General features: G+C 41.3%; 1 protein-coding gene and 1 pseudogene across 1 annotated transcript; both read left to right on the top strand.

Annotated features, from left to right (window-relative positions):
* The first annotated feature begins 2161 nt into the window (after positions 1 to 2161).
* On the top strand, positions 2162 to 3117 carry LOC127768017 (protein TIFY 11b). Its single transcript, XM_052293518.1, has one exon. The coding sequence runs from the start codon at positions 2383 to 2385 to the stop codon at positions 2935 to 2937; it is 555 nt and encodes a 184-aa protein (XP_052149478.1). The 5' UTR covers positions 2162 to 2382; the 3' UTR covers positions 2938 to 3117.
* Positions 3118 to 12704: 9587 nt separating this feature from the next.
* Positions 12705 to 14101, top strand: LOC127766817 (protein WHAT'S THIS FACTOR 1, chloroplastic-like; annotated as a pseudogene).
* Positions 14102 to 16975: the final 2874 nt, after the last annotated feature.

Here is a 16975-nt window from a genome sequence, read left to right on the forward strand (position 1 = left end):
TTGATTAAGATTAATTTTTGATGAAAATCTATACTTTTTTCTAAAATATAACATACTTCATATATTTCTATGGTGGAAGTACAACTCAACACAACTATAAATTAATCCTATGTGTAACCTAATCCGTGATCGTTCATTCACAAAAAAAAATAGATATCTCATGTGGGATTGAGGGCATTGTTTTGGAGAGCTCAAGTGAGACATGCCAATTGCATTTTAGAGTCTCGTACCATGTGACACGGTCAATGTTCCATAATAAACGGCACGAGTTCCTTTTTTACCATCTCTCTTTTCCATTGTTCTCTCCAATATTATCTAAACATATGTGTCGTAACTTTTTATTGGAGGAAGTATGCACAACTCAACATAAACTATAAACTGCTCCTAATTATAAACTTAACCCATGATCCATTCATAAAAAAATAGATATCTCATGTTGGATTGAGGATATCGTACTAAAAACCCAATCGAGACATGCCGATCACATTTTACATTTCACAGTGATATCGATGTACCGTTTAACATGGTCAATATTACATAATAAACGCCACGATTTCCTCTCTTACCACCCCTCGTTTTTCTGTTGTTCTCCTCTCCAACATTGGTGTAGTGGTAAACAAAATCGTTCTCCTCAATGCAATTGCAGCAGAGACAAAAAAAGAAAAAAGAAAAGAGGCGGTTAAACCACATTCTTAGTCTTATAAAAGAAAATAAAGAGGCAACAATGTTTTACATGAGGTACGAATTAAAAGAGAGGCAAACCAGGGACCGTGAAGTCATGCATATGTGCCTTGCCCCACAATACACACACACAACCCTACCCCTATGAACATCTTCGAAGACTGGGCCGGCAAATTCTGGAGAGATTGACGAAGTCACCACAGGCGCCTCGCTGTCGACGGGTACGTCGCCTACTACGGAAAGCACAACGCCGTTAAATCTTAGAAAATTTGCTCCCATGGGGAGTCGAACCCAGGACCTCAGATGCTACTGAGGCTCTTGTAACCACTAGGCTACATGCTCTTTCGCACACATATATATAATTTGATTAATTTTTTGTTGAAAGAATATTTTTCCCAAATATAAAATACATCGTATTTTTTATGGAGGAAGTACAACTCAATGTGATCCTACACGTGACCTAATCCGTGGTCGTTCGTTCATCTGAAAATAGATACCTTATGTGGGATCGAGTTCATCTTTCTAGAAAGCTCAAATGAGACATGCCAATCGCATTTTACAGTCTTGTACCATGCGAAACGGTCGACATTCCATAATAGATGGCACGAGTTCCTCTTTTACCATCTATCTTTTTCATTGTTCTCCTTTCTAGTATTATCTAAACGTGTGTCATAACTTTTTCATAAAGGAAGCACACACAACTCAATAAAAACTGTAAATGCTCCTAAGCATAACTTAACACATTATCAATTCATCCAAAAATAGACATCTAACACTACTCGATTGAGGGTATCGTTCCAAAAACTCAGTCAAGACACACCAATCATATTTACAGGGTTGTACCGTTTAACGCGATCGATGTTCCATAATAAATTGCATGAGTCTCTCTCTCTTACCGCACCTCTCTTACCACCCCCTCGTTTTTTTTCACTGTTCTCCTCTCCAACAACGGAATAACGGTGAAACAAAACCGCTCTCTGCATTTCTGGAAACAGTACGATTGCTTAAACCGTGGTACCAGCCGTTTTTTAGTCTTGTTAAAAAAAAAACAAAAGAAGCCGTAACGTTTTACATGAGGCGCGAATTGAAAGAGGCGCAAACCAGGGGCCGTGCTGCCGTGCGTGCGTGCGTGCCCTGCCCCCCAACTTGACAAGTGGATGGAGGGAAGGGGGACAACCCCGGTCGACATGCGAGCGGATGGGGAAAGCGGGCCGCACCACCCCCCACCACCCGATCCATGGGCAGACGCAGCAAAAAAACATCACGAATTCACGCACGCACACGCATCCACAGTTCGACCGTTCTCCCAGTCCCCTCCCCCACCCCCACCCCGTCGCTGTCGTCTCTCGCCACCGCATACCGCCCACCCAACCCAACCTCAAAAATCACGTGTTCTTCGTGCCCAACCGCACCGCACGTCGTCCGTCCCCACCCCAACCTGCCCCCCTCCCTCTCCGCTGAAAAAATAACTCGCGAAAACCCCAAGACTCTGCTGCTTCCTCCTCCTTCCCTCCCTTCCCCAACTTGCCTCCAATTCCAAGTTCCAACCCTCCACCTCCCTATATAACACAGCTCTTCCCTCCCCGTCAAATCCCACGACTCAAAACCACCAAAACTCACCAAGCAAAGCACCAGCGAGGAAGAACAAGAAGGAAGGTGAAGAGAAGCCGCGTTTTGTTTTTCGCGAAAGTGTTTGTTGATATGGCGATGGAGGGGAAGAGCAGGAGGTTCGCGGTGGCGTGCGGGGTGCTCAGCCAGTACGTGAGGGCGGAGCAGAAGATGGCGGCGGCGGCGGGGGCGGCACCGGCGAGGGCGGTGACGACGCTGAGCCTGATGCCTGGGGCGGAGGTGGTCGTCGAGGAGGAGGAGCGGAGGGAGGTTGGGGAGGAGGAGGCGGGGCCAGCGACGGCGCCGGCCGCGCCGCTGACCATCTTCTACGGTGGGAGGATGGTCGTCTTCGAGGACTTCCCCGCGGACAAGGCGGCGGAGGTGATGCGCATGGCCTCCTCCGGGATGGCGGCGGCGCCGGCTCAGCGGGAGGGCGCCGCGCTCGCGGACATGCCCATCATGAGGAAGGCGTCGCTGCAGCGGTTCTTCGCCAAGCGCAAGGACCGCCTCGCGGCGACCACCCCCTACGCCCGCCCGTCGCCGGCGGAGACCAAGGCCTCCGAGCCGGAGAAGAAGACGCCCACCTCATGGCTGGACCTCGCCGCCTCCGCCGCCGCGCGCCGCGACAGCCTCACCATCGCGCTGTGATCTGCGCGGCTTTGACCAAAAACGACTTGAGACGCGCGCGCGCTCTCAGCGCGCAAGAGGATTGATTCACTTTGCTCATACCCATGGCGACGTAGAGTTTTTACCGCTTTTGCTATACTTCTTTGTAAAATTCGATAGGGAGATTGAATTGATGGGAAACACCTTGTGCCTGTTCTTTTTTGTCCCACTGTATCAAATATTCTTTCCTGTGCAAATTAAGCCAACTTTTTAGTTGTTACCTCAACAAAAAAAATTATCTCTCTCCCGGTTAATTTTTCAACTAGCAAAATAATTCCAAAAGAATTACCACTGAATTACTCCAGATCAAGCAACACACACCAAAAAAATTAATTAGGCTTGGTATGAAAGTAAAGAAGCCCACACGTGATGAAACGGGGCACAGCATGTGGCGGGAGGATTGCGTACGCGTCAATACACGCGACACTGTGTGGATTGGAATCGGGAGCAAGCTAATCGCTTCTTCTCCTCGTCCACATTTAGGCGTATGGCCCGCCCAATCGCGCGTGCTGAAAATTCACGTGGCCAGATAGCGAGTCGTCTCGACGACCTGCTGCGCGGGGTCGGTTCCGACCACGTTTCTTTCGCCTCGAGATCGACGGATCATCTAACCGATTTGAACGCAATTTTTTTTATAATTTTGGCCTTCTTAGAGCATATACAATAACATACTATAAACCAGCTGTAAATATATTTTAATAAGATAAATGAGGAAAGAGAAAAACAGCGGATTACAGATTTATAGCCAGCTGTAGCACAGACTCCAAGACACACTATGTTTATGATATGTGGGACTAGATATTAATAGTGTAATATGTACCTAGTTAGCTATACTTTGCTCTTATACATACGAATTGCTTTTACTTTCTTGATGTGCTTTGCCGACACGAGTTACGTGCCATCATGTTTGGGATTTTTTTTTATAGTGGGGAAAGATGATTACATGCCGAACTTAATTTAGTACTAGTACAGTAGTACACGTAGGAGTAGGTTAGTTTGAACGTTCTGGCAGGGGCTAATTGATGTTGGATGGGTCATGTTTGGTTTTTTTAGATAAGGAAAGTATTCCTTGAACTTTATACCATTGAACTCTACTTGGACGTATAAATATTTTTATGGATTGTTTGATTCGACTCCAAAACTTGCCCTACCGAATCATTGACAACTACAAAGGTAATAACTCTTATGTATTTGGATTGCAACCAAACATGTGCCAAATAAATATAGTCGAGGAATCTTATCCTACAAAAACGAGAGTACCGATTCCTGCCTCGTGCAAGAAATTTGAACATTCCAACAGGGATAATGGCGCCGCGCACATAAAATCTTCTCATGAATCAATTCTGGTTGAAACGAACCGCTGCTACAATAAAAAAAAAGAAGATTATGGTTTACTAAAGGCATGCAATGATGATTAGTACTTTGTGTCTGATGGATCATTGTCATGATTTATTTCGAAGCAAACGAATTAGCTCTGCCGCCATGAGTAGTACTACTATCAGGTACTGTTAATAGTGGCATTGTCCAATTTCTGCACTGAAAACAACCCATAAAAGGTTAGACAGCGCCACTGATACACACTTAGAAGTCAAGATTGGATCTTGCCTGCCAGAAAAACACGGCGGTTAGGGGGCAAAGAAATCAGAATTAACCCCCAAAAAAAATGTCAAACTAGGCAGCATGCCTAACTAGACACGGTCGCCTGCACGGATTCACTTTAATGATGATCAAAATCTCTCTGCAAATCTTCAGAGATCGATCGAGACATAATAAAAACACAGGTGGTGCATGTTTCGTCCACAAGGAGCACTGTATGGGGAGGAGTAATTAAGTGTGATTTGTTCTTCGTGAAACACAAACCAAAGTCAAACCCATGCGTCCTTAAACAATTAATTAAACTACTCAGACTAATAATACTACTACTAGCAGCCGATGGAGAGCTAGCCAAGGCCAAGGCGACGACTGCAAAGTCAAAACGCTTCTGAAGAATATGTGCAGGCTAATGCTTGCAGCTTGCTTCCTTCCAAGTTCAGATCAGCTTCCTGCAAGAAATATGCATGCATGTGTGCCACCATCTGGACCTGGTCAGTGAGACACAGGCACAGCAGCAGGAGATAGTAGAAACTTAATTCGAGATAGTCGAAACTTAATTTGCTCGTGCTTCCTGCAAGGAAGCAAAGATGTTTTCTTCCTTATTTGAAAGATCAACAGGTGAGAATTCAACGACTGATGTTAGAAAAAACGATGACTTCAGCTAGACAGCTGCTGTACGGTTGTTTATTAATCTGGGCGATGGCCCTGATGAATTTTCGTCTCTGAGAATAGTACTGGTACGTGCTCCATCAATTTCATATTATAAATCATTTTAACTTTTTTTTCTATTTATTCTTTTTAAGTTTAACTAAATTTATAGAATAATATAGCAATATTTTCAACACAAAATAAATATATTATCAAAATATATTCAATGTTATATCTATTGAAACTAATTTTGGTGCTATATATGTTATCAAATTTTCCTATAAACTTAATCAAACCTAAATAAATTTGATTAGTCGAGAAAAGATTAAAATAATTTATTATATAATACGGAGTTAGTAGTATACTGCTCCAAATACGTGACAAAACTGACACTGTAATCCAGTAGGGCCGAGGGAAAATATCTAGCAGCTGAAACACCTCTTGTTGGTTTCGGTACCAGCCTGAGACTGCTAGTTGGGTTGCAAAATTGCAATCAACTTTAGGTGGCGCTAGCTGTGTCATGTGTGCGCGCGAGAGAGAGACTCAGAGACCAATTACAATTACAGCATGTGCAATAGGGAAAGATCGGTATGGCTCGGGTCTGGGTGCTTTCCCTTTCTTCCGACAGATAATTTTCAGCCACAGTTGCAGTTTTTTGCCGAGAGATCGAAGCAACCGGCCGGCCACTATCTCTCCCTCTCCATCTCCCTACCTTTCGTCTGGAAAAGGATGGATTTGCACGGTGACTCGGCCGTGCCGAGCCAGACGAGACGCGAGTACGCGTTACGCCGGTCGCCGCGCTCGCCTCTGCCTCAGCATTTGCCCGTTGCCTCGTTGCTGTTCGCACCAAGGCCAAGTTTAGTTCCAAAATTTTTCTTCCAACTTTTCCATCGCATCAAAACTTTTCTACACATAAACTTCTAACTTTTCCGTCACATTATTTCAATTTCAACCAAACTTTCAATTTTAACGTAAACTAAACATACCCCAGTACTACCCTTTCACCGGTCAAAAACAAGCATCGCACGGTGATGACGGGAAACGGCGGCAGGTTTCCTTGGACGATAGGTTGCTGGCACACCGCGATGTACTTCTTCTGTCTTAAAAAAGACAATTTTTATACACGAATTCAGAGAAACAAGTGGTAGGAGAGTAGCGTGGCAAAGCACAGCGAAATATTAAAGCTAGCGAGAGCTCAAAACAAACGTTTCTGTTCGAAGTCACAGTTGTACGCACATGTTTTAATTTAGCACGGATGAGGGGAGTCCCTTTAACATGTCTTGATCATCTCGGCATCTTCTGCTACATGATGAACAATAGTGTCGTTGTCCATGGGTCACAAGGGTCATATGTATGTGATATGTCCCCCACAAAAAGAAAATTGAAGGAATGGTGGAATTTGGTTATATTACGGGTCTCATGATTATCGATATTACCTAATAAGTCCAAACGGCTTATTCGGAATAAAAACTAATATATAGGTAAAACTTTTATATATTTGTTCGTATCGATTTAAAAAAGCCAAAAAAATATGCTAAAAATATCTTAAAATTAACTCAAAAATTTAAGTTAAAAAAAATGGCTTTTCCTTTGACTTATTAGGCCAACTGACGGGACTCTACGCTTCAATAGAAATTATAGAAATTATAGGTTTATTTGACTGTACTTCCTATGGCTCTATTCGTATGTCAAGGTTCTCAACTCCTACTTCTCGTTTTTCGTGCGCACGTTTTTCAAACTGTTAAACGGTGTGTTTTTTGCAAAAAAAAATTTATACAAAAGTTGCTTAAAAAATCATATTGAACTATTTTCTTTTAAAAAAGAAAATAATTAATTAATCATATACTAATGAACTGCTATGTTTTCCGTGCCGGAGGGATGGGTGCTCAACCCAGGCAAACGAACAGAGCCATGCCTGCAACTCAACTAGCCCATACAGTGACTTGTGTCAGCAACAACGGCTGCATTGGCTGCGGAACAACGGCCATCATGTAGCCGAACACGGGTTAGGGTACATTTGGTTTTGTGTTAGAATAGATCTTACCAAATGTTTTGGTATTAGTGTGAAGAGAGACATGGTGCGAATGCTTTTGGAGCTACTGAATTTTGGAATGGTTGTTCGTTTGTGTTTCTTTGCAGCTGGCTGTGGGTGCGGCCGTGCGGGTGTGCTGTATTACAGTGCAGGCAGTAAAAATTATGTTGGGTTTGGTGTTGTTGTTGCGGCTGCACAGTTGCAGCAATCTCTTCGGATCAACCCCAAAGTGTTTAAGCAATATTTAGTTTGTTTCTTTACTAATTATTTTTGCTAGGAATTTCTTTACTAAAGTTTGATAATACTGAAATATTACACCGATACTCTCTTTCAGACAAAGGCATGATCCAGAATTAACGTCTAGCTACTGATGTAGGTAGACATGGCTCTTCTAGCTACTGATATTGCTTTGGTAAAACTGCACAGAGGAACAATTATCAATTATTGGGCTATGTTTTCTTTCCTTTTCAGAAGTCACAGACCATTCTTGTATCGAAATGGCAGCCCAAAATAAGACTGGGCTAGATTTGTAGGGAAACGGAAATCTCTTCCTGTTACCAGTAATAGGTTATATTTTAAACACAAATATAAACTTTTAACTGAAAAATTTTAAGCAAGAGATAGAAACTCTTTTTTTTATTACACGGTACACACATAGGAGCACTCAACATTACACACACAACATCACGCTCACACCCCACGAATGTGCTCCATAACGCACTCTAATAGACGGAAACTAACGACATATCTCTAATCTCGCTAAAATTCTCGGCCTCGTCTTTTCGTTTATGCTTATGCTTATCAGCCAAAATTTGAATTTTCGATCTTAAATCTGGAGTTGATTTTGGGGTTTTTTTCATAAGTATTTACTTTTAGATCGCTAAGAACACGTATATAAATGTTTTATCCATAAATTATTTTTGTTTGCAAATATGGCATTTCGCACGTCTATTGAAAACTCATCTGCGTATGCGTAATATTAATTGTTTGGTAAATGGAATCATGCACCTATGACTTTATGACTTCAGTACCACATCACTTGTGCTTTCCTAGAAACTTAATCTGCAAGTGCTTTCTGCGAGGAATCAAAGATGTTTTCATCCTTATTTGAAATACCAAGGCCTGGTTTAGTTTCTCACTTTTTCTTCAAACTTCCAATTTTTCTATCACATCAAAACTTTTCTATACACATATAAACTTCCAACTTTTTTCTTCAAACTTTTAATTTTAGTCAAAATTCTAATTTTGGCTTGGAACTAAACACACCCCAAGTTAACTTACACGAATATGCATGGATAGTGAACGACCTCAGCCAACTGATGTATGGTTTGTTTAATACTATATGCGATAACCTGAGTGCAAGTTTTATAGTAGAGATAGCTTCTACCACCTTTAATCTCATGCACGTTATATATAATAAATTAAGAGGTAATATGTACTACCAATAGCTATAATACTCTTATGTTTTTATCGAAGTTTTATGTAGAGATTGACCCTTATATAAGGAGTAGCTTTCTCTCTCCTCCACTTCACCATTTTTTAGTCTTACGTGACATTTTGAGACGTGTGATTAGCTGCTCATTTACTTGCTTTGATGAATTTTCGTCTCCGATAATAGCACACTCGTAATCTAGTACTAGTACTGAAGGAATATCTAGCAGCTGAAACGTAGGAGTACATTCTGTACCAACCTGACCATAAGTGTCTTCTCAAATATACTTTCCCAACTTGTACTTACTAGTATTTCTTTACAACCTTTTGCACGTTTCCTAAACTGAACAATATATTTTTAAAATAAAGTTCTATAGGAAAGATGCTTTAAAAAAAATCAAATTAATCCCTTTTTAAGTTTTTTAGCTAATGCTTAACTAATACTTCCTCCGTTTCATATTATAAGACTTTTTAGCATTGCTCACATTTATATATACTAGAAAAGATGCCCGTGTGTTGCAACGGATGAAGTCTATTTTAATCTTATTATTGTTATAGCAAATATGCTCGTGCGCTGCAATGGAAAAAAATAAAATTATAATAATTACTATATGATTAGATATCGTTTTTATAATATCAGCTCTTTAAGAAAAATATATTCTTCAAATAGACCTAGTAATCTTATGTGCAATTCATAATAATAATAATAATAAAAAAAAACAGTCTTTACCCTAAAAATTGGAAGAAAAATCATAAGATGGAACCAAGAATTGAGGACAATCTCATAACGGAAAACGAATAGGAGTAGAGAATTATTGTTTTTAGGGTAACTGGAGTCTAGTTTAATTTATTATTATGAGGACGATATACAAAAATCGTGCATAACGTTTAACGAAAGCACTTCGGTTTTTAGTAGTGTGTGATCTCCAACTGCTCTTTGTTAGACGAAACCAGGCATGGTCGGGACGGTTACTTCAATCCTGAGACCAGTCATTAAATCAAAAGAGTTATCAAGGTCCAAGAATAAAAAAGACGTTTTCTCAAATATTTTATTTAGTGGGATATAGGATTAGAAATATTAATATTAACGTTAACAGAAAGTCGAGTCAATCTCCTGTTAGTTATTAATTTCTCTAGCGAACAACTGTGTATGATATCACAGAAGCATGAGGTCTCCTTGAAAGCCAGGCATTAGTTTGTGCGTTAAAATATTTCCTGTTAATTATCCGCCTCACACCCTCAATGATTAGTTTTTTTTTACGGACCTCGCTGATTAGTTGCTCTGGACGGAAACGGATTCGATTTACATGGCGGGGTTGTTTGATGCGGGAAACGCTTTGCAGACGATATCAGTACGAATCGAAAACGGACGACATACGAAAACTTGTGGCAAAAACATCTTAAACTTTTATATTTGTGGTAGTATGTGCTAATCCTTCACTTTGTTCCTCGTGCCGCCGGGGAGGGGGGGGGGGTGTTTCTAATCCCTCCAAATAGCTAGTCGGGTTTCAATCAACTTTAGGTGGCGCTAGCTGTGGGAGAGAGACAGGCAGCATGTGCATCGACATTCTCCGTGTTCTTTGCTTTCCCTTTCGTCCTTCCAAGAGATAGCTATGAACCACGGTTGCATTTTTGTCGAAGCAACTGGCCATTTTTGTCACACACTCACACACCCTTTCGGCTGGAAAATGATTGGTGGCACGTACGGCTGCACGGTGGATCGGCGAACCACACGAGTGTCGCTGCTATTCTGTTCGCACCACGCGTTGGATAAATTGGATTATGGCTTTTATTATCTGGTCCAAACAAACACCACTCGCACGCCTGAAGATGACCGGAAGAGGCAGGTTTCTTGGACGATAGGTTTCACTACAGTATACCGCCATACCGGCACACCAGCAAACGTACGGTCCCATCGTTAGCTTATTCGTGGAATAAGCCAAACAATATTTGTAAACGAAAAATAATTTATGAATAAAATTTTTATGTATGTGTTCTTAGCAATCTAAAAACAAAGACTGGAAAATAAACTTCGATAAAAAACTCAAAATTAGCTTCAAATTTAATGTTTATTTAATGTTAAAAATTTAAATTTTAGCTACTAAACATAAACATAAACGAAAAGATGAGACCTGTAGACACGTAGTGCAATAGCAAGACCTATTGTTGATTATGTGTTAGCAATAAAAAATAATTTAACGATAATTTTTTTATATATGTTCTTAGGTATTTAAAAATAAATATTTTAAGATAAACTATGATTAAAAATCACAATAATCAACTAGAAAATTTACTTTTAAAATATATTTATTTTATTAAAAAATAAATTTAAATTTAGAATTATAAGTATAATCAAAACAACGAGCTGATACTATAGTAGTAGCATAGCACTAGTAACATCCGAAGCACAACGAGAAATAATTTAAAGGGGTAGAGATAAATCTGGTGAGAGCTCAAATCGGCGTCCCCATTTGACGCACAGTTAAAACGCACATGTTTGAATTCAACACTTGCCGAGTTGATTCCCCTGCACATCACGTCATCTCGGCATCTTCTACTGCTACATGGTGAACGAAAGCGTTGTTGTCCATGGGCCATGGCACAGGGGCGTCTGTGATATGGGATATTTCCCCCAGGAAAAGGTACCCTGTACGAAATGAAGACATTGGTTTTGTACAGTGGTAACAAGGGTATGCTTGGTTTCGTGCTAAAATAAGTCTAACCATAATTTAGGAGTGGTATTTAAGTGTGAATGGTTCTGGAGTTACTGAACTTTAGAATGGTCGAATTGTTTAAGTTTTGTTTAGTTTGTTTTAGTATTTACTAAGAAGTTTGATATTACCGAAATTTGATAACGTTACAAGCTTACAAATGGCAATGAATCAAAGGCGCTATTACTATTTTTTTATATATGGCGTAGGCTTTTGTACAATTGTGCGGGATACTAGTTAGCTATTCAGTCATGGCTTATTTTTGAGAAAATCTAAGTTTTGGCATCCACAAGTGTCAACCTCTTCTTCTTCTTTTTTTCTATTAACGAGTGTAATATCTACAAAAGTACAAAGTTTGTCTATAAAATGCCACTACCGTCATATTTGTCGTCTTTCCATCCATACTTCCATAGCGTCTTATTAGCCCATGTGGAAAGATCATTTTGCTTTTGTGCTTGGACTCACCTTGCCACTCGGCTTTATGGTGGAGCTGCGCATCCGACGATTCGATTGTGTTGATCCCATCTAGATTCGCGCGGTCATGGTAACTGAGGGCAACGGAAACCTTATGGTTTGTCAATATGCGAGGACATATAGGCAGCTGGTGGCCTAAGGGGAATTGAACCAGTGGCAATGCCTTGGGTAAGGATGAGCCGATTGCCCAAGAAGGATGAGGTGGAGGTGGGAGTGCGCATTGAGGATAAGCCACTGATGACATCTTATGCGAGGTTGAGCTTGTCGTGGCGGCCAGAGAAAGGACGCAACGGAGGTGTCTGGTGAAGGAATCGAGGACAAGCCGGCGGTGGGCAAGGAGACGCGGCACCACTAAAATAAAATCGTTTGTATGATGGTATTTGGTAAAACTCGATGGTGAAATGTAGAATTAGTAGATGTTTCTGGATAGCAAAATGTTACAGGCTTCAATGAAAGGGAGACCCAAAATAAGATCGGGCTAGATTTGTGGTACAACGAGAAGTCCCACAAAGCTGAATTCATCAAGGAATGGGTTGGATTTTAAACAGCAATATTATAGGCTTTTGGATTGAAAATATTTCTTGGATTAGCCCAAACCTAACAAGCCCAATAAGGCTGTGGGCTAGATTTTCTATCCAAACACATGGGCTAGTTTTAAGCATCGCCATTGCTGTCCTTTCAGTTGTAAAGGCTCGTGCTCCACTTGATTCCCCCTTCCTCTTTCCGGCCATCCCACCGCCCCTTCCCGGCCTCCTCCTCCTCCTCCTCCTCCTCTCGCCGCCGGCTAGAAGCGCCGATAGCTACCGTCCTCCGTCACTTCCTGCTCCGGTCGCGTTCGTACCATTGTGTTACTCCCGTGTATGCCCGTTCCAGCCGTTCGGGACACCATGCGCACCACCTGTTTGCGGGACTATCTAGCCGAGCTGTTGCGCCGCGGGGGCCAGCGCCAGGGCCAGGGCTGATTCTGCTGCCCCGCACAGTTATCTTTCGCGCGGGGGATGACGCGGAGCCGCAACGTGAGGCAACGGAGCAAGAAAAAGCGGGTGCACGCGCTCGAGGTGGCCACGGAGCGGTGGAAGGTGCTCACCAAGGTGCTCGCCGTCGTCGACGCGCTCAAGAAGGAGGAGGAGCACGTCACCCCGCTCAAGCGCCTCGAGATCCTGCGCCCGCAGCTTGGGCTCACCAAGCCCAACAAGGTCGCCCACTTCGTGAGCCGCTCGCCGCAGCTCTTCGAGGTCTGCCGCGACAGCCGCGGCGTCATGTGGGCAGGCCTCTCGCCGCAGGCCGAGGCGCTCGTCGAGGAGGAGGCGCGCCTGCTGGAGGATCACTCGCGCACGGCCGCCGAGTACGTCACCAGGCTGCTGATGATGTCGGTGGACCGTCGTCTGGCTATCGACAAGATTGCACATTTCAGGCGCGGCTTCCTCATGATTTCAAGACACGATGGGGCACATGTTCCCCGAGCAGTTCAGGGTGGTCAGGTTGGAGGATGGCGATTACCTGGAGCTTGTCTCTTGGAACCCAAACTGGGCAGTCACCGAGCTCGAGAAAAAGACAGCAGCATTGACTGGTGATGCAAATGCTAACGGCATTGGCAGTCCACCAGGAGAGCTCTCACTATCATTCCCCATGAAGTTCCCACCAAATTTTACAAGTTACTACAAATTCTACGGAAAAGTTCATCATTATGTGAAAAAAGGGAATACCGAGCAGTTTCAGAAGACAACATACCTATCTCCTTATTCAGAGGCAAGAGGATTGACTCCTGGCTCGCCTGAATTTGATAAGAGGGCAGTTGCTGTGATGCACGAGGTACTGAACTTCACGTTGGAAAAGAGGCTGGTGATTGATCACCTCACATATTTCTGTCGTGAGTTTGTTATGCCGCAGAAGTTGATGAGGCTGCTTCTGAAGCATTATGGCATCTTTTATGTGTATGAGAGGGGGAAGCGGTTTAGCGTGTTCTTGACGAAGTCTTATGATGGGACAAAATTGATAGAGAAGTGCCCACTGGTGAGGTGGAAGGAAAAAGTTTCTTCAACTTACCAGCTATAGAGGGAGGATCAAGAATCTTGGTAAATTTGCCGAGTTGTTTGATTCAGAGGACTATTTGTTTGGTAAGGATGATAGTAGCAGTGCTACTGATTCTATATTGGATGTCAAAAGTGAAGATTCAGATGATATCATGGATGATGGCGCTCTTGCAGATGATACTGAGATGGATGTAGGGGATCTAAGTGATTGTTGCATAGAGTGAATAAGTGACATCCATTAATTTAAAGAGCAGTTTTTGATATTTGTTCCCTAACAATCAAGCTCCAAAAGTAAATTCTTGTGATCCTAGGGCAATGGTTATATTCTCTTACTCCCTCGCTCATGGCATATTTGGATTCTTTATATTAACCCGGGGCTTAAATAGAAACTCTTGCTGATTGGATATGTACTTCTTGCTTATTGCTAAAAATATAAACCATGCGTACTTTATGTTTATGTAGATCAGTTGGTTCTTCCTTTTTTATTCACAGAAGATGATATTTGCAAAAAATTGTGCCAAAGCATTATATATTGAAGTTATGAAACAGTCAAGCAAGATTTGTTTTAACAGTAATCGCTATGTCTGAATTCAGTTTTCTAGCCTTCCAGTTGGTGATGGATTCAATATTCAGATAAGTACATCGCTACTATTTGTCATCGGCTATTTGAAAGCTTTATTTACACATAGTTAACTGTGTGCTGTAAGAAGGGAATATTTTTGTTTATGGTGTCATAATAAGACTTCCAAAAGGGTTTTGAAGAAGCTGAACAGCCGGCCAACGTGGAAGTGTGGAACTTGAACTCTAGTGCTCGGTAAGAAATTCTGTTTGGATAATTTCTAGAGACTCAAAAGAGATCATACTGTAGTACGGAGTACATAATTTTATTGACAGAGATTTTGTAGATGTTGCCACTTTTTTTTTTAAACTTGGTCAAACTTTAAAAAGTTTGACTCTAAGATAAACCAAAATTACGTTATAATATGAAATGGAGGGAGTAGTTACTCCAGTAAATTAGTTATTTGCTCTAGGTGCTATTAATTTTCGTATGTGCTTTATTAAGTGTTCTTTGTGGCTGCTGTTTTTTTTAAGAAAAGAACATTCCGTAGCCCATTAGATGTGTTTCAGGAGTAACTGGATTGTCTATGTTTGTCTTGTTCTTTTATAAGGTATAAGGTTTGTACCGAGGTAAAAAAGGATAAAGTACAAGTCTTCCTGCTGACATAAGTGATAATACCTGATAATGCTCTGTTTTGTCTTCCTGCTAACATAATCCATTCTTACATTGGCCAGCAATTCTACTGATGACTTTAAAATAGTGTCAGAATTTTTAACGTACTGTATGTCTGTACTGCTCATTTCTTGCCAAAAACTTGAAAATCTAGCAACTTGTGTATATGATGAAACTAGGTCCCAGTTACATTCCTTCATGTATTATTTGGTGGTGGTGGTGCTTCTGCTGCTGTATGCAGTAGAAAAGAAATATACCATCTACCTGGTCGTCTTTTGATAACAACATTAAGGAAGGCGAATAATATTCCTTGCAGCATGTACTCCATTTTTAATATGCTATTTTAGAAGATTTTACTAGAGGGAATATTGTTTATTTATCTTAACACTAGCTTCAAGATGACAAATTGCTGTAGAATGCATTCTGCTTATTTCCACTGATGATTTACAGATTTAACATTGAAAAATTCATTCCTGTTCACAAACAGTTACGCCGTGTTTAGTTCCAAAATAATTCTTCAAACTTCCAACTTTTCCATCACATCAAAACTTTCCTACACACACAAATTTCCAACTTTTCCGTCACATCGTTCTAATTTCAACTAAACTTTCAATTTTAATGTGAACTAAACACAATCTTAATATTTCACTTGAGCGTTCAGTGACCAAAAGTGACCAGTCTATTGGGAGATCCATCACCTCTGCTACAAACAAGCTCACATGGCTATCAGAGGAAGGGCTTAATGCTACCACATGGGGGCATGGTGTCACATTTATTTCCTGGATGGTTGCAACCATGAATGTTCTTACTGCACTAGAGATCTCCCATACATCCAACCGGCCATACGAGATTCTCTCTCATTTTTTGGTCGAAAAATATGGGATGCTCATTTGGACGGAGCCATGTTCCTTATTTAAGGCTTAACACGGCCATGCATTATGACTATCATTATACTCTATATTATCATTTTTTTTTAGAATTTTTCACAACTATTTACATTAAATTTGAAAGAAAAAGGTATATGAGGGGATATCCCGATATCCCCTCGAGAAATTAGAATCCACTCCCATACTATTGCAGGTTTATCAGATTGCCAGTGGGACATCATCGGCACGATCCATATATTCTCTCATTGTTCAGATTCGATACATCATGCTATGGTGGCCATCACTCATATGAATGATCATCTTCGCATGGTTATATTATCAAGATGATGAAGAAGTGTTTTATATCTCTAGTTTCTGCATCCTCGTGCATACAGGCCAAAAGGTCCAGTATTCTTTTTCATTAAAACAAATCTCAGGTTTGGCATTTATTTTTAAAACCATTTTCTTAGCTTAGCATTTGGCTTTTGCTTAATGCCGCAACCTTAGCCTTTTGATCTATCATCGTCAATTCTTCTCTCCGTAGAGACTGTGTGACAGCACGGCCATCATGGCTTAACATTTGCTGCGCCAATTTAAAGCAGGCTGGAAGTAGTTGAAGGCCATTGCCAGAAATTGCTGATCAAACCATTAATTTTGTCTGTATCATTCTCGTTATCATAAGCAAGTCGCACTAGTGTTATATATGCATCTGACCAACCCAAAAAGACCCATTGGCTGACTATTGTTGGTGCCACTATATGATCGCTATCCTGCTGATCGTGACCAATGTTTCTTGAAGAGTGTGGTACATACCTGTAACGAAATGCAGATCAATCCGGTCTCTAGTGGGTGATGGTTAAGTTAGAACTCCCAACTGCACATATGCACCACCATAAATAAATGTGCTCGAAGATTAATCCATGTCACTGTTGCTTCGAATATACGAGCTGAAGGTCTTGATCATGTATTTGTGTTGGATGCTTAGATCATTGTGTATATCT

This window comes from Oryza glaberrima, chromosome 3, assembly GCF_000147395.1.
Source record: "Oryza glaberrima chromosome 3, OglaRS2, whole genome shotgun sequence".
Classification (NCBI taxonomy): domain Eukaryota; kingdom Viridiplantae; phylum Streptophyta; class Magnoliopsida; order Poales; family Poaceae; genus Oryza; species Oryza glaberrima.

Excerpts from the sequence above, each read along its gene's own strand:
- LOC127768017 (XM_052293518.1), top strand. The coding sequence starts at position 2,383 with ATGGCGATGGAGGGGAAGAGCAGGAGGTTCGCGGTGGCGTGCGGGGTG.